The sequence below is a fragment of the Salminus brasiliensis genome, chromosome 22 (assembly GCF_030463535.1).
Source record: "Salminus brasiliensis chromosome 22, fSalBra1.hap2, whole genome shotgun sequence".
Taxonomy (NCBI): domain Eukaryota; kingdom Metazoa; phylum Chordata; class Actinopteri; order Characiformes; family Bryconidae; genus Salminus; species Salminus brasiliensis.
In genome coordinates this window covers 992,501-1,016,056 of record NC_132899.1, presented here as the reverse complement: position 1 = coordinate 1,016,056, position 23,556 = coordinate 992,501, and the positions used below count along the sequence as shown (strand labels likewise).

Below are 23,556 nucleotides of genomic sequence, written 5' to 3'. Positions count from 1 at the left end.
GTGGTTGGACTATAAAAGCCCAATCACATCCTATTGGCAGTTAGCCATCATTCAGAACAGTATGACTGACTGACAGTTGGGCTAATAGAGGCTGGCTCAGAATTCAGAAGAGGAAACAAAGAAACTGCAGATACTGGACAAAAACTGGACACATGCATAACTCCAATCTGCAGTACGTCTCCGAAAAGAACGGTTCACACAGGGTCTAATCAACTCAGATAAAAACCTTAACTGAAACATTGGTGGATGTCAATTATTTCCTGTAGTTGAATAAAGCCAGTTGAATTGCTCATTACTAAAATAAGCCCCAACAGTCTGGTCAATGTTGTTGTGTGATACACTATGTTTTTTGCCCCAACTAGTCTAGTTCAGTCCACTCTTCCACTGACTCTATGGAACACTGATACTCCCACATTCCAGGAAAACCACTGTAGGGTAGGTTCAGGTCTGGTTCTGACTGTTAAACAGACATGGTAGAACACTGGGACCCCTTAACACTTCTTCTCCTGACTTTATCACACCTGAAGGATTACTAATCAGTAACTACATGCAAACTGGCTGTGAGTTGTTTAAGAAGTCACATGGTTGAATAATGAGGTCAGTAGATGGAAGCTCCTCCTTCAAAAGAACATCCAGTAGAATCAAAACAGAGCTGGGAAACCGGCCAATTCCCAAACCTCCAAACTGTTACATCACAGTCTCGACTTGTTATATTACCCACTCTCAACATTTACATGAACTCCACCCACTGGAGAATGCTCTAGTCAAAGCTGGAGAAGCAGTAAACCGCGACGGCACCAAGACTATGGTGGTGTTGATATATACGTAGGAGAGCAGCTCATCTCCTCCAGACTAGATATGGAATATATACAGGTTGCTATGGGAACCAGGCCTCATGACCACTGTGCTAGGCTATGCCATGCTATCCTACGCTACATTACTACATGACTGCTGTGCTGTAAACTAACCAATCAGAGCAGAGCTCATCAAATTGTTCTCAAGTCCTCTTCCAAATGAAAGTCAGTGTGATTCATTCGGAGGTAAAGTAACAAGGTGACACTGACTGTTTATACATCAAGCAGCTACTAAATATTTAATACATGTATTTTACGCCACCTTAAACCAGACCTCTGGAGCAGCAGGTGCAACAGATGATCTGAAAAGTAAAGAGTAGACTGAACTGGACAGAACAGATGGGTGTAGTCATACCCTGACCAGATTAGCACTGTTATCAAGGCAGGGGGACAAGAAACCCAGTATTAGAGAAGTAAAGACGCATTCTATTGGTTGCTCTTTGTGATTCATGAGGATTATATGGATTAAAAAAAATGCAGGGCAGGAAAGATCAGACCTAGGCAAAACCTCAGAACTTAAAAATGGGAGGGCAACTTTTGCACATCCTAATGACATTCTGGACACACCCTGCGAGACGTCCCGCTGATTCTCACTCACTTTCTGGGTGTTGCTGGTTTGGCAGCTCCCTTCTCCAGACTGCCTAGGTTGCATTTATTGCACAGATCCCTCATATCCACGAGCGCCTGCTCCAGGGTCTTCACCAGCGCCAAGGAAGAGGTGGCTGTACACTCGCGGAAACTCGACACGCAGAACAGGATGTGTTCAGACTGAGGGTTGTAACACGCCCCGTAACCGTTGGGAACCACTGGGCCATAACAGCAGAACATGTCTACTGTAGTAGGGACCTGAAAGAAGAAGGCATCAGGGACGGGTTAGGTCCAGTTGGGTTCATGCTTATCTGCTTCACATACTCCTGCGAACTGAATGTTCTGTAGCTCCCGTCCAATCTCAATCTCAGATGTGTCCAGTACACACACTGCTCAAAGGTTTTAGAACTCCTCCACCACAGGTGGTGCTGCCCGGTCCAGACAAGCCCACCTGTCAAACCTGCAGCTCCAGCTCTTCTCTTCTGTCAAAGCCGAGACTTGGTCACTTCCACCACTGTTACTCTGAGCTATGAGGTGGTGTCACGTGAGCCGCTTGTCAACCGAGCAGGTCGTCTGATGCTGTCGTGGATTTGGACTGGCAGACCGCCAGGCTGTCAGAGTTCTGATGGTTCAGGCTCGATCTGCAGCTGCTCTAAAGCATAGAGCTGCACTTTTAAGGTTAGAACCACCTGTCTGTCTGTCTGTCCTCGTATGAAAATAAATAGCCAGCCATCAGGAGAGCGATTCTGATGTGCAGTAGAGTACCCAGTCTGCTCCAGCACTGCTTTTTAATTCAGAGAGCTTGGAAGTGATCAGGGTCTCCTTAATTGTTTGCAATGACTTTTAAAGCTAAACTTCAGAGGAGTTACTGAGGATCTGTGAGCTTTTAACTAGTGACTATTATATTTTTTATATCTTTTATGATATTATTTTTCTCTTTTTTAACTCTTTACTGTTGTACCACTTTATAATAGTAAAACATTAACCAATAAAGACAAATAATAGACAAATTGGGTGTTTGTCATAAACTTCATTCATGTATTAATGCAATTCGTCTTTTTTCTAAATTTAATCAACCTAAAAACATCAGTTTCTGGGGTTAGCAAGATAATAGCCATAACATTAGTAGGTGAAGTAAAGAACACTGATGATCTGGGTCCAGTGTCTCCTGTCTGTCCAGGGCTGGATCTACAGATCAGTCAGTGAGTGAAGAACAGTCAGTTCTTGAAGGTGATGAAGGTGATGAAAAATGGACAAGTATAAGAGTCTGAGACACTTTGACAAGAACCAAACTGTGATGTTCTAGATAATGACTGGGTCAGAACATCTCCAGAACATCAGCAGGCAGGTCTTGTGGGGTGTTCCTCCCGGTATGCAGTGGTCAGTACCTACCAAAAGTGCTACAAGGAAGGACAACCAGTGAACCAGTGAATATAACCTCCCTTGATTTATGAAATAATGAATGAGCAGGTGTCCCAATACTTTTGTTCATATAGTGCATTTTGTTGATTGAAAAAGAAAACACAACTTCTGCAGCAAACTAATTAAATATTCTATTATAAATACATGTGGTTCATTAAAAAGTTTTTTGTGGTAATTGTGCTTCTCCAGCTTGGGCTAGTTGGTCTTACCTGGCTGGTGGAGAGGATGAACTGGTTGCTGAGATGATACGTCTCATCCGTGAAAATGTCTGGGCTTTCCATCTTCAGTTCTTTAGCAATCTCCCGAAGTCCCAGTAAGTGATTGTCTATCCCCATTCCTGTAATGGCCTTGTGGAAGCAGCAGAGACAGGAGGTGTAGTGTTTGTAAGCAGGTAGAGCGTACAGTATTTAGATGATGAATGTGGCCGATCGTTACCATCTTTGTGTAATTTGTCTGAGCGTCTATAGCCTTTCTCAGTCTCTCCATCTTCTCCAGATCCTGAAAGAATGAAATAAGACTCGTTCCTCATGGGATCCATAATGAAATATACAGTATGTTCATACAGAAACCAGAGCGGGAGTCAAGCGCAGCGCCACCCATCGTGCTGAAATTGATAATTACAGCAGCTGCTCTGTTTATCGTCAGCGGGCTTTATTGGTCTAATTTACAGATCAGTGTGATTCCTTGTTACCATTAATGGACAGTGAGAGGTCATCATCTGCAGCATTACCAGCCTGCCTGCATTACCCACCGTACTGCTGCTGCTCCGCTGGGCTGTAATCTCTAATATGATTAGTGGTTCAGTTTACCAGAGGAGACAGAAGCCGAGGGACCCGTTTACCGACGCAACATGATGGACAGGATTAGAAGAGAAGAGCAGTAATAGGGGTGTAAGTAAGAAAAACGAGGCACCTGTGTGGAGGCTCTCTCATCTGTCATGGCCTTCACAAAGTCCAGAGCCTCAGGGGTTGCTGAGCGGATATTGTCAACACGGCCTTCGCGGAAACGGCGGGTGGAGGCGCTTTCGTAGGTGGAAACAGCTCTACCGTTGCATCTGAAGAAGGGAAAAAGAGAGTTGAGCTTCCTGGTCTGAAGTTTGAAGTTCTGCTGGTGAAAAGGTGAAGGGTTCTATAAAGGGTGGAAGTGGCTGTTGATGGAGAAGCAATCATCAATCCTCAACACAACAATGTTCCAACATCTACTGTAGCACCTTTTCAGAAGAGTAGAGGCTGTTGCTGCAGTAAAGGGGACACACTCACTTATACAACTTCATAAGTAAGATTGGATAAGCATGTGTCTACATACTTTTGGACATGGACTGTATCTGTACTGCCAATATAATGCAAAAAGACTACACAGCTTTGTTCACTGGTATTACTGGCAAACCAGTCAACAGTTCTCAACATGTAGACATAGAGTAACAATGTGAAAAGCTCCAAGGACTGGTTTGAGGACCAAAACCACAACATGTGCTTCTACCAATAGTTGGTAAGAAATAAATATGGCCAAATCATAATTTAGATAACTGACTCTGCAATATCAGCAGTTATCAAATTTGTGACCAAATCCAGTAAAATAAATAAAATGCAGATCTTTCAGTGATTTAGTATTTAGTGTTTATAATACTGGCTTGAAATATTGGCCAGATCCAAACATCTGTCCAGTCATCTGCTGGTACTCATGCTGATATGATTCTGATATCAATCCCTGTTGAAGAGTAGAATGGATGAAGTTTAGTGTTTGTTTACCGGTAAAAGGCGAGCTGGAGCGCCACCTGAACATAAGCATCAGGACTCATCTTCTGCTTCTTGATGAACTCCTTCCCATACGCTCTGAAGGTGAACACCTCCATGTCCAGGTTCTTCACAAGTCTGAAGCAAACAGAATGGAGGATTAGGAGCGCTGTGTTCCTGAGCTGTAGGTGTTCAGTCCAGTTTTCCTGAATGGGAATTCTACAGCATTTTATTTCTTATAGGAATATAATTCACACTGTGTGATCCAGGAGGAATGATACAATATCAGTTTCACACCTTTAGTGTGAGTCTTCTAGTGGGACAGTAGTGAAGGGAAGTTCCAGTAAACACTGGGTTCTTTTGTCACAATGAGGTTAAATGTTGGAGGTACAGAAGAGCCCACCTGGACAGGTTGTGTTGGACAGGAGTTCTGTGTATCATCACTGTACAGTAGATCTCACCTGTGCAGGTTTTCTCCAGAGGAGGCCAGCATGCCCTGGACCTGAGGAGAGCACCTCCAGGGCAGTCTACGTGGAGCTGGAAGCTCCGTTACACTGGAGCTTCTTCCCAGTTTACTGGGGCTGCCGGTCCTGTCAGGAGAAGAGAGAGGAAGAGCTGTAGCGGCGCAGTGGTAGCATCACTCACCAGCGTTAAACCTAGAGAAACACAACTGTCCAACAAACATAAACACTGTTCTCTAGGGTCTCTAAACTTCTGGTCAATTTTAGGCCCAGATATGTCCTGGAGTGTCTATTGTTGGTCATGGACAGTCTTGTCTGTAGACTACACTCATATCTGCTGTCCAGGTCTCTCTAATTTACCAACCAGGCTGAGTAAAATGTTAGGGATGTCCTGAGACGATGCAGGCATGTTTGAATGGCTCTGAAATTGGCTGTTTTAAGCCTACTTCAGTTCCGATCCTTTGTTTTTACCACTTTGTTCTGGTGTCCTCCAAACAGCAGTGAGGAGCGTTCTCAGAAGAGAACAGATGAGTTTAGAGTCTGCAGTGTTGAACTGTTTTGCAGTGGAACCTCAGAACTACGGACTTTTGTCTATTTTGCTGCTGCTGCCAAAACCATGTGTGTCAACACACTCCCTCCACGCCTTTACTCTTAAACTGAGGCTGATTAGAAACTAAACTATGGTGGCTCATATAGCTCATATATATCCAGAGTGTTTACTTCTATGATTGGTCAGGGAGGAGATCAGACTGGATTATCAGATATTAAACACTATAACTAAACTATTGACTAAACTAAATCAGTCAGTCCAGAATATCTGATTATAGAAACTGATACTGAAAATAAAGAGAATTTACTGATAAGATTAGTCAGCAGCTCGTCTGATCAGTAAATTCTCTTCAAAGGCTGGATTATCGAAAAAAAATTCACATCGGATCAGAATCGACCAAACTCAGCATTATGATATTAGGAAAAAAAATTGTTACGTTTTGAAAATAAAATAGATTCTAATCAGCCATAATTCAAGAGTAAAGACCTCAGCAGAAATCCGACTGACATCTGATAGAAAAGCATCTCAAACACAGTCAGCTCTAGAACCACGGATCTCAGTGTCCCACACTGCAGACTCTAAACTCTTCTTCTGAAAACGCTCCTCACTGCTGCAGGCTGGGAATAATAATAATGTCTGTTAATAGGGCCTAGCGGACACCAGAGGGTGCTCTGCTAGAACAAAGAGGTAAAGGATCAGAAGGGAATCAGTACTGGAGTATGCCTGGACTGGATCGGGACATCTCAATTTATAATAAATCTAATTAAGTTGAAATGAATTTTGTTAGCGATGCTTCTTTGCTTACATGTATTTCAGCAGGTATTCGGTGCACTGGACCAGAACGATCCCTTCAAATGGTGAGTGTTCACACACTACTCCACACACACCATCAGCACCAACCACGAACTGCAAGAACAAAACATTCAGCAAAAGTGTGAGAGTAAGAGGTCGCTGAGTTAGCATTAGCACATTCCTGATGATCAAGTTTACTCTCGAACTGGGTCGTACCTGCATAGACTTATCATACCAGCGGTTGGCTCCATTCTTGTCATGGCCACCACCGTGTAGCATGAGCAGGGCTCTGTTGGAGTCCGTGGGCTGTAGTCCAGTGGGCTCGTCCAGACACAGCACACACACACACTGCTCAATCACCCCCAGCGACTCTCGGTTAACTGGATCTGTTCATCAGAAACGATTCACCACATCTGAACAGCTGCACGCTTACCGTAGTTAGTACCTTAATAACGGAGCTAGTAATCAGAGCGGGTCCGTTTTTCTACAGTGAAGCTCACTCTGACACACCAAACCTCACTCTGACTGAGCATTATCAGAATCTGATCAGAAGCAGGAATACTTTATTGATCCCAGGGGGGAAATTTTTACAGTTTTTACAGCTGCAACCGTTCATGTAAGAATAAACTCTCTATAAAATAAATCAAGAGAGAAAAAAATCTGAAAATCTTAAATGTAAATATATATATATAAACTATATGAATTTATTAAAGTGGTAATAACTGTAATAATAAATATGGAGAATGATTGCACACTGCACACTGCTACAGACCAGCACGCTCAGACCTTCTTTAAGCACATTCTTAAACATTTCTCCTGCCCTGGCTCCCACTGCCACATTTACATGACCTCTGACCTTTGAGCAGGGCGTCTCGAGCTTGAGCCCACTCCGTCCGTCCATCGGAGGTCAGGAGGCCGATGGGGGGAAGCCTCTCTTCTGCATTTTCCGCCATTTTACTGATCTTGACCAGCTGGGTCAGCACATCACTCTCCTTCAGCCTCCGGGATTTCTCCATCAGATTCAACACAAAGAACTGTGGAGAGAAGCAACGGCTCAGCTTACAGAGGACTTCCAGCCACCCCCCTAAAACCCTGCTCACCTCTCAAAGACCCATAAAGTAAAAATCATTACATTACATTACATTATTCACTCCCCAGCCCTTTACATACATCCGCCATAACATTAAAACCAATACGTCTAATATAGTTGAGGCACGGAGGTCAGGTCCTGACAGAGCAGAGCAGCCAATCAGAGCAGAGATCATTAACATACTGTATGTCAGTCTTAAAGGTGCAGTAAAAATGGGCTGTTTAATTAAAGGCATAATGAGAGTTATGGGGAGTTATAAAGGGTTATGGACCCTTTGATATGTATTATTCAATATCTACTATTAATTATTAATGAATGATATATTTTGCCACTATATGGCTGCTAGTTTCTGACTAATCTATAAGTCATGTGTGCAGTTATGAGAGTGAGGGTCTAGGTTGAACTAATGATGTTCTAGACTCCAGAACAGCAGCGGGACTGCGGTTGCTGAAATGGCATTATCCTGTCCTAATACTTGTGGTTTTCTGGCCTGGTTTTGTAAACATTAGGATAAGTGAGAGCACTGAGAACACTGTGAATATTACACAGCCTTTGCGGCAGGATGGACGGGTTCTTCTCGATGCTTCTGCTTTGCCACATTATCTGCATCTCTCTGAGCCAAATGAAATTAATCTGCTTGGAAACGTACAATTACTCTAATTTCCTGTGAGGGATTAAGGAGGACCGTCTGGAATGGATCCTTCAGCAAAGCCCACTAACAGAGAGAGAGTCATTGTGCGAGGGCGGCTGTGGTAAACACTGCCAGCTCTGGTGGTCCCGGGCCCAGACACTGGTGCTTCCAACTTTCCAGGCTGCCAGACAAAGTGGCAGATCCAATCAGAAATAATCAAGTTAGCCGGCTGCATCTCCACAGGGAAGGGCTCGTTAGCGGCAGATAGACTGTTCCGGAATTGTTTCCAGGTACAAGACCCTCTGTTTACCCCCAGCACTGAAAAACCCACATGGTCCACATGGTGGGAGGTAGAGGAGGGGGGTATACTGGTCTTAAAGTGGACAGTTGTTGTAAAGTGAAAACCAGTTATTCATTTACTGTAGTAATAATAATAATAATAATAATAATAATAATAATAATAATAATAATAATATTGGCATTATTATCATTTTAAAAAGTTTTATTCTGAGATCCCTGAGCCCCGAGACTTGACTCAGACTCCAAACTCATCTCAGACTGAGCCCCCAAAGACTCAAGACTCAACTCAGACTCAGATCCCAAAGACTTGAGACCTGACTTAGACTCAGATCCCAGAGAGAATAATAATAATAATAATAATAATATTAATAATAATAATAATATTAATAATAATAATAATAATAATAATTTGTAATATTGTTTAATAATATTGTTGTAAAATGTTTCATTCTGTACAGATGCATGTCCATTTGTCCCTGTTCTAGATAACAGTGATGGTAGTCTAGAACAGGCAGGTCAGTTGTAGAACTGAGTCAGAGAAGGTTAGGCAGAGCAAACAGTCCAGATGTGATGCTTGTCAGTGGGCGGGTTCAATATCATTGCTCATGAATGTGATTAGCTCTGTTGATCAATATCTCTGGTTGCAGTAGTGCTACGCTAAATGCTTCTGCAACGTGGGCTGAAGCTTAATTGAGGATCTATTGGGAATATCTCCTGTTTGTGTCTCTCCTGCTTTGCTAATGTTATCTGCAGTTTGGTTTCTTAGGAAGTTTAACCACTGACTGTTTAATTTCCTAATAAACAATTATACTATATGTCCAAATGTTTGTGGACACCCCTTCTAATGAATGTATTTAGCTACTTTCCATTTTTTTAGCTATTTAGCTACCCATTCCTGACACAGATGTGCAAATGCACACACAGCTTGTCTAGTCCCTGTAGAGAAGAAGTACTGCCAATAGAATAGGACTCTCTGGAGCAGATCAACATCATGACCCTATTGGCTCCATGCTGCCTAATGCCAGGTGTGGGCTAGAGGGGTATAAAGCCCCCCAGCATTGAGGAGCTGTGGAGCAGTGGAGGAGCTGTGTTCTCTGGAATGATGGTGGAGGAGCTCCATCCAGAACTTTTGGGATGAGTTGGGGATGATGAGGTGAGGTGGTGATCATCATACAAAATCCTGACCTCACTAATGCTCCTCCTCCAGAATCTAGTAGAAAGTCTTCTTCTCTGGACAGTAGAGACAGTTACTCCAACAGAAGCAGGAGAGACTCTTTTTATACCCTTGATTTCAGAAGAAACACTGAATGAACAGGTGTCCCAATACTTTTGTCCATGCAGTGTAGAATGGAGATGGAGACTCAAGACTTATTAAATTAGGACTGCCAGCCAATCCATGGCATGTTTTCTGAGTTTTACTGCGTGTAGAGCTTCAAACTGAATGTGTTTCTATCAGAAGCTCAGTATTTGAAGTCGTGCCAAAGCTGAGAGGAGTAGAGGCTGGGTTGTATAATGCAGTTCCTGCAGTTCCATGAGGCTAAACTTAAACTCTCTTCTTCTATGGCATCGCTCAAATAACCACATCTGAAGCCAATCTGTCATTACTCACAGAGTTTTGAGTCAGGGAATCTTGCAGGGTCACAATCTGCAAGACTGCAACCAGATTCCTTTTCAGAGTTTGTCCCATCACGCTGCTGGTAATAAATGCTGGACAGAGCTCACCCACGGCTAGCCAAGGTCACGTCACGGTCTGCATGAGCCGAGGCTAAACACGGTGGATCTTGTCGGAACGACAACAACAAGTGAAGACAGCTATCCTCACCACCATACACCAGTCCATCACACACCAGCGAGACTCACATGACCTCACGTGATCTTCTTTCCACTTGAAACGTCATTTGGTGTAAGACCAGCATCAGACTTACACCCCATGGGCTCGAGACTCGACTCAGACTCACATCCCAGAGACTCAGATTCAGCATCTCAGAGCAACATCCTTTAGATCAGCTGACCAGTACGTGACAGAGTGACTCCTCTTACAGGAAGACTGTTGTAAAGAACCCTTGAGACACAGCTCACTCCTGCCATGACTGATGAGCTCTGAGTTTAGAACAGTAAGGTCTCACCTGGTTCTTGCAGGCCACTATGATGTGACCAGCGTCTTGTGTTTTGGTCACTGCTGGGCTGCTCTGGGTGACCAGCGAGTCTTGCTTGAGTCCGGGATGCCTGTAGGACGTGAAGAGGCGGTAGTACTGCTCCATGCACAGCTCAGTTCCAGCCTGCTGCCCACGAGCGTAGTCCGGTGGCAGGGTCCTCCTAATCAGACGCAGAACACACAGACAGCGGCCATGAGTGTGTTACTGTGGAGGACGACGCTTCTCAAAAGCACTGTGTATTTAGTGTGAAAGGACTCCATTGCACATTTGTTGGGATTTGATTGCATTCAGCCACAAGATCAACAGTAAAGTCATCCCCAAAGTACTGGATGGAGCTCCTCCACCATCATTCCAGAGAACACAGCTCTTCCACTGCTCCACAGCTCCTTAATGCTGGGGGGCTTTATACCCCTCTAGCCCACGCCTGGCATTAAACAGCATGGTGACCTTAGGGTCATATTGATCTGCTCCAGAGAGTCCTATTCTATTGGCAGTACTTCTTCTCTACAGGGACTAGACAAGCTGTGTGTGTGTGCATTTGCACATCTGTGTCAGCAATGGCTGCAGCTTAAAGTAGCTGAATGCATTCATTAGATGGGTGTCCACAAACATTTGGACATGTAGTGTATATTCACCAGTGAGGAACTTACGTGTCCAGCATGTCTTTGTATTCCAGGACACCCATGATGAGATGAGCTGCAAATCTGTACAGAAGACAGAAAACCATCAACGTCTTCCCTGCTGGAATCAGAGCATCGGTCAGATCTTACCTCTACAGCCTTTCTTACACTGACCACGGACAGCTGAACAGTCCTGGACTCCTGAACCTGTTGCACAGCAATCGTAGTTGGTGACCCTTTATTCAGAGGTCCTTGGGAACACTCCTGACCCTCATCACCATCTCAGTGATGGAGCAGCATCTGAACGTTCAGTAGATCACCAAGAGACTTCACTGAAGCCGTCGACTGAGCTCGGCTCCTCACTGTATCTGGAGAGTCCAGGTTCAGATCTGTAGACTGTAGACTCCTGAGAGATCACTGATCCTCTACCAGCTCTGATACTGACCGCCCCACCTCCTCAACCAGCTGCTGCTGACACCAGTCTGGAACTGGAGACTAAGACTGAGATTAGGGGTCAGGATGAGGGTTAGGATTAGGTTTTGGGTTAAGGTTAAGGTTAGGATTAGGACAAGTAACAAGGATGAAGGTTATTATTAGGTTTTGGGTTGAGATTAAGATTAGGGCCAGGGCCAGGGTGAGGGTTAGGATTAGGTTTTGGGTTTAAATCGGGGTTAGGATTAGGGCCAGGTAGGGTTAGGATTAGGTTTTGGGTTAAGGTTAAGGTTAGGATTAGGACAAGTAACAAGGATGAAGGTTATTATTAGGTTTTGGGTTGAGATTAAGATTAGGGCCAGGGCCAGGGTGAGGGTTAGGATTAGGTTTTGGGTTTAAATCGGGGTTAGGATTAGGGCCAGGTAGGGTTAGGATTAGGTTTTGGGTTGTGTTTAGGATTAGGGCCAGGGCCAGGGCCAGGATGAAGGTTAGTATTAGGTTTTGGGTTGAGATTAAGATTAGATTTAGAGCCAGGTAGGGTTAGTATTAGGTTTTGGGTTGAGAATAAGCTTAGGACCAAGACCAGGGTGAGGGTTAGAATTAGGTTTTGGGTTTAAATCGGGGTTAGGATTAGGGCCAGGTAGGGTTAGGATTAGGTTTTGGTTTGAGATTAATATTAGGGCCAGGATGAGGGCTAGGATTATGTTTTGGGTTTAAATTGGGATTAGGATTAGGGCCAGGTAGGGTTAGGATTAGGTTTTGGGTTAAGATTAAGGTTAGGATTAGGTCCAGGATGAGGGTTAGGATTAGGTTTTGGGTTGTGTTTAGGATTAGGGCCAGGGCCAGGATGAAGGTTAGTATTAGGTTTTGGGTTGAGATTAAGATTAGATTTAGGGCCAGGTAGGGTTAGTATTAGGTTTTGGGTTAAGAATAATCTTAGGACCAAGACCAGGGTGAGGGTTAGAATTAGGTTTTGGGTTTAAATTGGGGTTAGGATTAGGGCCAGGTAGGGTTAGGATTAGGTTTTCGGTTGACATTAAGGTTAGGATTAGGTCCAGGATGAGGGTTAGGATTAGGTTTTGGGTTTAAATCGGGGTTAGGATTAGGGCCAGGTAGGGTTAGGATTAGGTTTTGGGTTGTGTTTAGGATTAGGGCCAGGGCCAGGGCCAGGATGAAGGTTAGTATTAGGTTTTGGGTTGAGATTAAGATTAGATTTAGGGCCAGGTAGGGTTAGTATTAGGTTTTGGGTTGAGAATAAGCTTAGGACCAAGACCAGGGTGAGGGTTAGAATTAGGTTTTGGGTTTAAATCGGGGTTAGGATTAGGGCCAGGTAGGGTTAGGATTAGGTTTTGGTTTGAGATTAATATTAGGGCCAGGATGAGGGCTAGGATTATGTTTTGGGTTTAAATTGGGATTAGGATTAGGGCCAGGTAGGGTTAGGATTAGGTTTTGGGTTAAGATTAAGGTTAGGATTAGGTCCAGGATGAGGGTTAGGATTAGGTTTTGGGTTGTGTTTAGGATTAGGGCCAGGGCCAGGATGAAGGTTAGTATTAGGTTTTGGGTTGAGATTAAGATTAGATTTAGGGCCAGGTAGGGTTAGTATTAGGTTTTGGGTTAAGAATAATCTTAGGACCAAGACCAGGGTGAGGGTTAGAATTAGGTTTTGGGTTTAAATTGGGGTTAGGATTAGGGCCAGGTAGGGTTAGGATTAGGTTTTCGGTTGACATTAAGGTTAGGATTAGGTCCAGGATGAGGGTTAGGATTAGATTTTGGGTTGAGTTTAGGATTAGGGCCAGGTCCAGGATGAGAGCTAGGTTTTGGGTTAAGGTTAAGATTAGGATTAGGGCCAGGAGCTTTATATGCTGGCAGTCAGAACAGTTGCTGTGGACTGGTCAGTGTTGTGGAGAATTCGTGTTTTATGATGTTTTAATTGAAATGTTTCAGGTTTTTGATCTAGTGTGTGCTTTTATAGAGAGAGCTTTTGATTCTACTTTGATCAAAACACTGCAGTGTATAACTGATTTAGATCAAAGCTGAAGGATAACAGGATAAAAGAGGAACGTCCTGTAAACGTTTATTAATCATCACTGGGATGTTCTGGGAATGTTGTGAGACATCCATCTACAAGATAACATCTGTTTGACTTCAGCGAGCATCATTGGAACATTGTTAGCTGGGAAGTGTGTGTGTGTGTGTGTGTGTGTGTGTGTGTGTGTGTGTGTTTAAACGTGCTGCAGAGTGTCAGTCAGAAGAAACAGTGAGAAACATCAACTACAAACACCCTCATCTCTTGTCTAATCACATTAGCCTCTCATTTCTGAGCCACAACAGGAGCTAACTGCTGAAAGAGAGATGGACAAAAGTATTGGGACACCTGCTCATCCAATGTTTCTTCTGAAATCAAGACTATTAAAAAGTTTCTCCTGCTTCTGTTGGAGTAACTGTCTCTACTGTCCAGAGAAGAAGACTTTCTACTAGATTTTGGAGGAACATTGATGTGAGGATTTGATTGCATTCAGCAACAAGAGCTTTACTGGGGTCAGGATGCTGGATGATGATCAGCACCCCACCTCATCATCCTCAACTCATCCCAAAAGTGCTGGATGGAGCTCCTCCACCATCATTCCAGAGAATACAGCTCTTCCACTGCTCCACAGCTCCTCAATGCTGGGGGGCTTTATACCCCTCTAGTCCACGCCTGGCATTATTAGGCAGCATGGAGCCAATAGGGTCATGATGTTGATCTGCTCCAGAGAGTCCTATTCTATTGGCAGTTCTTCTTCTCTACAGGGACTAGACAAGCTGTGTGTGCATTTGCACATCTGTGTCAGAAATGGGTGCAGCTTAAAGGGTGTCCACAGAATTATGGACATACATTGCATCATCAGTCTTGAAGGTTTAAGTGGAGGGGAAAAGGGATGAGTGCTGGGTAATCAGTCTAAACAGACCCCCAACACCTGATGACCCCCATTAACCTTCAGTGGGTAATGTTTCTTCATCCACCCAAAAGAGCTCAGCCTTTTAATCACACACCAACACCCACAGCACCGGCCTCCCTCTCTCTCTCACTGTCTCTCGCTCTCTCACTGTCTCTCTCTCACTGTCTCTCGCTCTCTCACTGTCTCTCTCTCACTGTCTCTCGCTCTCTCACTGTCTCTCGCTCTCTCACTGTCTCTCTCTCACTGTCTCTCGCTCTCTCACTGTCTCTCTCTCACTGTCTCTCGCTCTCTCACTGTCTCTCGCTCTCTCACTGTCTCTCGCTCTCTCACTGTCTCTCTCTCACTGTCTCTCGCTCTCTCACTGTCTCTCTCTCACTGTCTCTCGCTCTCTCACTGTCTCTCTCTCACTGTCTCTCGCTCTCTCACTGTCTCTCTCTCACTGTCTCTCGCTCTCTCACTGTCTCTCGCTCTCTCACTGTCTCTCTCTCTCTCGCTCTCACTGTCTCTCTACCTCACTGTCTCTCTCTTACTGTTGCTCTCTCTCTCTCCCTCTCTCTCACTGTCTCTCTCTCTCTCTCTCTCTCTCACTGTCTCTCTCTCTCTCACTGTCTCTCTCACTGTCTCTCTCTCACTGTCTCTCTCTCACTGTTGCTCTACCTCTCTCTCTCTCACTGTCTTTATCTCTCTCTCTCTCTCACTTATCTCACTGTCTCTCTACCTCTCTCTATCCCTCTTGCTCTTCCTGCTGAAGGTTCTAGATCTGTGAGGTTCTGTCAGGTTCTAGGGTCGTCTTGCTGCTATGCTGTTTTGAGGTCTACCCACAGATGTTGATGGTGTTTAGGTTGGGGGTCTGTGAGGACCATGGTAGAACCTTGAGCTTGCTCCTATTAAGGTGGGGTGTTTAGGATCACTGTCCTTTTTCACATGTGGGCAGATGTTTGATGGTTGCTTCCAGACTTTGCTGGTGTTCAACTGAACCCAGTCTTCTCCTCCACCAGTGAAATGTTCTCAGTGCCACTGGCTGCAGCACAAACCCAAAGCACGGTTGTTTAACGGTTGGAGAGGGGTTCTTCACATGGTACCCTCCACCGCCCCAGAGTCTGATCAACCCTTCTGCACTTCTTCTACAGTTCCACATGTCTCTTTACCCTCCCCCTCTCCCTGCTCTCTCCTGCTTTATCCTCTCTCTCTCTCTCTCGCGCTCGCTCTCTCGCTCTCTCTCTCTCTCTCTCTCTCTCTCTGGTGTGTATTGTTTGCTGAAGCCTCGCTCTTTTCCTCCTCAGTGAACTCAGTGAATAGAGACAGCTGAAAGCACAGCAGCAGTAAAGAAGACTTCACAGATACACTGTATGTCCAAATGTTTGTGGACACCCCTTCTAATGAATGCATTCAGATTTTTTAAGATGCACCCATTGCTGACACAGATGTGCAAATGCACACACAGCTTGTCTAGTCCCTGTAGAGAAGAAGTACTGCCAAATCAATATCATGACCCTATTGGCTCCATGCTGCCTAATGCCAGGCGTGGGCTAGAGGGGTATAAAGCCCCCCAGCATTGAGGAGCTGTGGAGCAGTGGAGGAGCTGTGTTCTCTGGAATGATGGTGGAGGAGCTCCATCCAGTACTTTTGGGATGAGATGGGGTGGTTGATCATTTAACATCCTAATCTTACTAGGACTCTTGTAGCTGAATGCAATCAAATCCTCACAGCAATGTTACTCTAAAATCTAGTAGAAAGTCTTCTTCTCTGGACAGTAGAGACAGTTACTCCAACAGAAGCAGAATCAGCTCTTTGAATACCCTTAAAGACAATAATTGAGCAGGTCTCTCAATACTTTTGTACATATGTTTGCACCACAGAAATGACTGCTCCTACCTGAGTGAGTCCTCCCGGCCCCCAAAGCTCTGCTGTGGAAAGACCAGGACGGGGCTGGAGTTGACAGGAAGAGCCAGTCTGTTGTTCAGGTACATGTCCTCCAGCCAGAAATCATAGACCTGAGGGGGACACAGAGGAGGGGGAGTGGTCCAGTCAGTTGGGCTAAAAATAAGAAGGCATGAGTCAGTCTAACATGCTGTCAGGCCTCGCCGGGAGATGGAGGAAAGTGAGGAATGTCTGAGTTCGAGAGGTGGAGAGCTGATGTTTGTCTACTGTGGCAACAATCGATTGCTGGTTAGGTCTCCACGCGTGGTTCATACTGTGTTGTGGGATGGAAAATTCAGGTTCAGAAAGAAAAAATCAGCCCAGGAGCTCCAGCAATCTGGAGAAACACCATCGAGAAGATGAATGACAGTCAGACCTGCTGATACGAGGAGCAAAAATCAATCACTGCTTAACGGGAAATCTACTGATCCCATTGATTTTCTAACCACTCAGCAATTAATCCAATGCTGTTGTTTATGTTAATTATTTAATGGTACAGTTCATAACGAAGTACAGAAATGTCTTTTTTTGCATCCATATTAAAAACTCCTTTAAAACTGAGTCTAAATGAAAAATGCTGAGTTTTATATCCATGAGCAGCTCTATTGATTTTAGTCATTACACAGATATTTGCCAAATATTTGTGGACACCCCTTCTCTGAAGCGATGATGGAGCTCCATCCAATACCTTTGGGATGAGTTTGCAGAGTGGCAGAACTAATCATCCAACACCAGAACCTGACCTTAATGATGCTCTGACTTTCAGTGCTGAATGCAGTCAAATTAAACCTCCTCACAGCAATGTTCCAACATCGGTCTATCTGCCTGTACAGCTATCCTTCATATATTCAATGTTTGAGGATCTGATCTGATCATCAGGATCTTTTTTACCCAGTTCTCCGTCTTCTCCCTCCTCTCCAGCAGCTTTTTCTGGAGTGTCTCGCCGGTTCCTCCTGATTTGCCAAACTTCTCCACAATGGCCTTGGTCCTCTGGAACTGGGCTTCAGGGACCAGGTGTTTGACGTATCTCAGGTATATGTCCAGCGTTTGCTGCAGGTCAGGTACAGGCACTTTGGGCAGGACCTAAAAACCAAGACACCTCTGACTCAGATTTGATTTATAGAGCACATCATGACTACATATACCCTATATAACACTGTATAAGCCTGTATAACACTGTATTATCTGTAGACCCATATATAACCTTTTGTAACACTTTATATGACTGTATAACTCTGTAGAAATCATATGTAACCCGTGTAGAACCCTACATAAAGTTTTATAATCATATATAATAACTGTTCCCAACCATATCCCTATAGAACCCTCCAACACCATAATCCTATATTTACCCTCCAACACCATAACCCTATAGAACCCTCCAACACCATAATCCTATATTTACCCTCCAACACCATAACCCTATAGAACCCTCCAACACCATAATCCTATATAACCCTTCCCAACCATAACCCTATAGAACCCTCCAACACCATAACCCTATATAACTCTTCACAACCATAACCCTATATTTACCCTTAAACACCATAACCCTATAGAACCCTCCAACATCATAATCCTATATAGCCCTTCCCAACCATAACCCTATATTTACCCTAAAACACCATAACCCTATATAACCCTCCAACACCATAATCCTATAGAACCCTTCACAACCATAACCCTATAGAACCCTCCAACACCATAATCCTATAGAACCCTTTACAACCATAACCCTATATAACCCTTACACACCATAACCCTATATAACCCTTAAACACCATAATCCTATATAACCCTTCCCAACCATAACCCTATAGAACCCTCCAACATCATAACCCTATATAACCCTTCCCAACCATAACCCTATAGAACCCTCCAACACCATAACCCTATATAACTCTTCACAACCATAACCCTATATTTACCCTTAAACACCATAACCCTATAGAACCCTCCAACACCATAATCCTATATAACCCTTCCCAACCATAACCCTATGGAACCCTCCAACACCATAACCCTATATAACTCTTCACAACCATAACCCTATATTTACCCTTAAACACCATAACCCTATAGAACCCTCCAACACCATAATCCTATAGAACCCTTCCCAACCATAACCCTATAGAACCCTCCAACACCATAACCCTATATAACTCTTCACAACCATAACCCTATATTTACCCTTAAACACCATAACCCTATAGAACCCTCCAACACCATAATCCTATAGAACCCTTTACAACCATAACCCTATATAACCCTTAAACACCATAACCCTATATAACCCTTAAACACTATAACCCTATAGTTACGGGAAACCTTATTACTTTATGTGTGTGATTCTTAATCTAGTGGTATGCAGAATATTTCAATGTATTGTAATCAATTTCTGTTTCTCTCCTATACAGTATACAAGACTATGGCACATGTACAGATGTACTCTGTGAGTCATCATTAAGGCTTAAGTTAGGAGTGGTTACACTGTGATGTGCTGGTTGCTCAGTTTATGCCCTTATATGGTAGAATATGTCTGTGAGTGTTTCTAATATGTGTATGTACACCTGCAGGGCCCATAAGTGCAGAATTTATGAGTGAAGTTCGTTGGACCACCAAGGTGTTGGGGAGTAGATGTTTTTGTGCACTGAAAACCGCTAAAAGGAACTAAAGCCGACTGCGACCGGCCTCAACTTCCTCATGTCCCATGTATATAAGAAAGCCATGCTTACTTGTTAAGCAGTGACCATATTCTGTTGCTCGAAAAAAGTTGTTAGTCACTGCGATTACGACTCAGGTGTGTGTCTTCTCCACCACAATTTGGCGTCATGAACAGGATGAGCAACGGAGTGCAGCGGAGAGGAGAACAGTGAACACTCACCGGGGACGCTCTCTGGCAGAGGCTGGACCCAAAAGCAGGGGAAAATCCCACAGAGCAAGGGAGAGGTACCACGGGGTGAGTGTGACTGATCGTCCCTCCGCTCGCAATCCAAGCCTCATCTATGAACATTGGTGGTGGTGAGTAACGGAGTAATTTCCTTAGTGTATTTATTTCCCTTTGAGCACTCTGTCCTGGATGAAGTTAGTTGCATGACAGTGTAACAGGACTAGCCTGGGGCAGTCCCCTAGTGATAAGAGTACCACTAGGAAAAAATGCTCATAGCGAGGCCTCTATTTAAATAAAGGCCTCTATAGAAATAAATAAATAAATAAATAAATAAATAAATAAAATAAAATAAAATAAAAATGTTCATGCAGCGCCTCTTTTTAGTCAAATGAGTAAGGATTACAGCACCGATAGTGTTATATATGTTCTATTATGGATAAAATATTTTGGCTTTCCAACTACTGGAAGTCTTATATAAATTTAAGGACAAAGTGGGACAATCACCTGCAGGGTGTCCTCAAGCAGTGGTTAAACACTGTGCAAAAACAAGATGTAACAGGCAGTAGAGTTTTGGATAGAGGAAGCTGAAAATTGACAGAGGGAGAAGCAGGGAAACGAATCCAGTCTCTCAGTGAGTCTCAGTTACAGCTGATCCCGACCTCAACGCCGCCCCACCCAAATGAAGTGAGAATGCGCTGGACCACAACAACCAGGGACCGGATCTGCCCGCGGAACCACCCCAGGCACAAGCACCCAGGCCTGCCACCCCTCCTCCTTACGCAGCCGTTCCTGACAGAGGAAGCCCCTATGAACCAGCCTCACGAAAACTTCGAAACCTGACGGGAAGCCAAAGCCCACCCGATCCTCTCAACTCGCCAATAGCAGGACACACCAGGAGCCAAGAACCGGTCTCCCAGTTCTACCCGTTCAACGGTCCAGCTGAGGCAGGACTAGCGTGGAAGAGGGGGCAGAGGCCGAGGAAGGGGAAGAGGCCGAGGTAGAGGACGTGGTGGCAGAGGATCCACAAACTCAGGACAAACCTCCCAGTCGGGTCAGGGAATGGGCGAGGAGTGGGACCGTTGTTATTCCTATGGCAGGCCCGGACACTACGCTCGGGATTGTCCTGGGAGCGAACGTCGTGGACATCATGACTCCCCAGAGAGGGACGCAACAGTGCACGAGTGACGGCCGGCGGAGGGGTGGGACAACGGAACGGGACCCACTGACACAGAAAACAGGGAAGTGCCCTTTTTCTCTCCCTATCTCTCATTAGAGCAACAGCTTACAGCATGTCCTTTAAGTAATTAACTCTGAATGTAGAGGGAAAAGCCCTAGAATGTTGGTAGATAGTGGGGCAGGCCTCTCTGTGATTAGAACTAATGAGTTTCAGTGTGATACACAAAAAGGTAGATTTCAAACGCTGATGGGAATAGGGGGCGGAATAGTTGAGGAAAAAGTGTCCGTGCCCCTCCAATGTTCATTAGATGGTAAAACTTTTTCGCATTGGTTTTTAATGTCCTCTGTATGTCCAGTAAATCTGCTTGCCAGAGATCTGATGTGTAAATTAGGATGCACTTTGATCAGTTCCCCAAATGGGTTAGCTGTAGACTTCCTAGAACAACCATGCATGGTTCAGGTAGCATCTGGGGTTCCAAGATATGCCTACATGTGGCGTAGCATTGACGAACAGGGCGAGGTTGTCAAACATTTCCTGTCAGAAGCAGAAAAAGCGGTATCCTGTCCTCTGCAGTGGAAAGAGGTTGATTTACACTGCACTTCACATATCAGCCAAGGCCCTGATCATGAAGTGCTTTATAAAAAACATTTTTTCACATCAGGAACAGAGCCTTTGTCAACCACAGACCTAATGTGGAATGATAAGATGGCAGCTGCTTTAGTCTCACTAACAAAGCAGCAGGATGCAGTGTTCACAGTAGAAAATTCCTAATAACCCTATCACACCATAACTCCTATATAACCCTTACACACCATATCCCTATAGAACCCTTACACACCATAACCCTATAGAACTCTTCACAACCATAACCCTATATAACCCTTACACACCATGACCCTATAGAACTCTTCCCAACCATAACCCTATTTAACCCTTACATACCATAACCCTATAGAGCCCTTCACAACCATAACCCTATATTTACCCTTAAACACCATGACCCTATAGAACCCTTCACAACCATAACTCTATATTTACCCTTAAACACCATAACCCTATATAACCCTTAAACACCATAACCCTATATAACCATTACATACCATAACCCTATATTTACCCTTAAACACCATCTCTATATTTACACTTAAACACCATAACCCTATATAACCCTTAAACACCATAACCCTATATAACCATTACACACCATAACCCTATATAACTTTATAATTATATATAAATATCCCCTCACACCACTATGTAATCCTATTAAACCTCACGTAACACTTCAACCCTATGGAACACTATATTACCCCGGTATAACTGAGTATTTAAACAGATTATAAAGGGTGACATCCTGCAGTATAAGAGATGAACGGTGCAGACGGTTTTGAGATTTGAACTGAAGTAAAATAGCTTTAAAGTGTTCATGATATGATTTGATTTGATTTGTTTTATTAGGGTTAATGCTTGTTGCTGCATGAAGTAATTTGTCTGTATAAACGCATACAGTATAAACTCAGTCTGCCTCAATTCACCACATTTCAGACAAAAATCCTAAAATCTCAACCGGCTCCTAACTGTGTTTGAACGTGAAGCTTGTATCTGCACAGATATGGTGATTATGGTGTTCAGAGGTTCAGATTAGATGTGTTAAATTACAGGAATTATTCTTGGAGTAGTGTGTGTTTACCTAAAACACCAACTTTACTGCTTCAGCTCTCTGTTCAGATCATGCCAGCGTTAAAGGTGTGATGCTCTTATCTGAGGGCAGAACCGGGTCTGTTCTTGTAGTAATCTGGAGAATAAAACTACATCCTGTCTAGATTCCCAAGAGTCATTGCTCAAATCTGACAGTGACCAACCAAATCATCCCCATCAGTGAGGAGAGCATGTTTACAGTAACACCAGCCAGACCTTCAGCGGGCAGGTTTGATCATCTTCGTGGACCAGAGCATTTTCCTGGTGGTGCTTTCAGTCCTGAGACTGTGGAGATGCTCCTCAGGCTTTTGGGGAACACAGTGTCCACAGTACACTTGTGGGAAAACTGTAAATGTTCTCACAGTGGTGGATCGCTCCTGTAACCGCTGGAGTCTGTGTTGATGTCCTCGGGCCTCAGAGTGTTAATCAGATGGTGTAATTGTTCAGCGTCTCTCTGAAGTTCTGCCGTGTTTTTCTGAGCTCTCCTCAATAATTCATGCGAATGGCTTGAAGACATTCGGAGCGGGGTTCTGAAAACCCTTCTGAGACAGGAAGGGCTCACTTCCCCTGGGTTACACAATGCTATCTTGATTAGTAACATGCAAATGATAAATGTACCAAAAGTGCCACCAGGAAGCACCCGACTACTGAAGCTAATTTTACAAGAACATCTGAGATGTTCCTCACTCTCCCTCCCTCTCTCTTAGGGGGTCACTAACTTAAGTCTTAACCTTTTTACTTATTTTTTTCTTTATATATATATATATATATATATATATATATATATATATATATATATATATATTTATTTTTATTTGATTGTTTATCTATTAATTTATTTTTGACCTTTTCACTGAACTGCACTGTAAATATGTCCTATGGTGTGATATAAAACAAATCCAGACTAAAATAAAAATAGTATGACAGAGAGTCTTCACTGTTATATAGCGTTACTTGTTTATTATAAAATGATAAAAACACAGTTTTTCCTCAATGACTTATTTTAATAAAAACAGTCAGAGTCATACTTTATTTTAATATTTTTAAAATTGTTTAAAATTAAACATAATTTCATTTTTTTGTTTATTATATTTTTTATATTTTTCTTTTGTTTTATTATTTATATTTTATTGTGTATATATATATATATATATATATATATATAATTTGAGATGAGTGATGATTTATCTTCCATAATACAATACTCAATTGTTGATATAAAAATGAAGTGTTGGTTCTGTTGTGTGTCACACTGAAGGACAGAGATGGTAGTCATTTCATTAAGGAGGAAGAGTGTTATTTA

At 43.6% G+C, this 23,556-nt stretch overlaps 1 protein-coding gene across 1 annotated transcript in view; it reads right to left on the bottom strand.

Annotated features, from left to right (window-relative positions):
* Nucleotides 1–1,448: 1,448 nt before the first annotated feature.
* The window catches only part of LOC140544174 (choline O-acetyltransferase-like), a 23,201-nt gene continuing 1,093 nt past the window's right edge, over nucleotides 1,449–23,556 (bottom strand). Inside the window, exons 2-14 of the mRNA XM_072667582.1 lie at nucleotides 17,380–17,571; nucleotides 16,444–16,562; nucleotides 11,228–11,281; nucleotides 10,548–10,737; nucleotides 7,257–7,434; nucleotides 6,617–6,786; nucleotides 6,414–6,514; nucleotides 5,059–5,187; nucleotides 4,613–4,735; nucleotides 3,777–3,918; nucleotides 3,300–3,362; nucleotides 3,074–3,211; nucleotides 1,449–1,700 (exon numbers count right to left, since the gene is read on the bottom strand). Of these exons, the coding sequence (XP_072523683.1) occupies nucleotides 1,449–1,700; nucleotides 3,074–3,211; nucleotides 3,300–3,362; nucleotides 3,777–3,918; nucleotides 4,613–4,735; nucleotides 5,059–5,187; nucleotides 6,414–6,514; nucleotides 6,617–6,786; nucleotides 7,257–7,434; nucleotides 10,548–10,737; nucleotides 11,228–11,281; nucleotides 16,444–16,562; nucleotides 17,380–17,571 (1,851 nt within the window). The remainder of the gene's footprint in view (nucleotides 1,701–3,073; nucleotides 3,212–3,299; nucleotides 3,363–3,776; nucleotides 3,919–4,612; nucleotides 4,736–5,058; nucleotides 5,188–6,413; nucleotides 6,515–6,616; nucleotides 6,787–7,256; nucleotides 7,435–10,547; nucleotides 10,738–11,227; nucleotides 11,282–16,443; nucleotides 16,563–17,379; nucleotides 17,572–23,556) is intronic.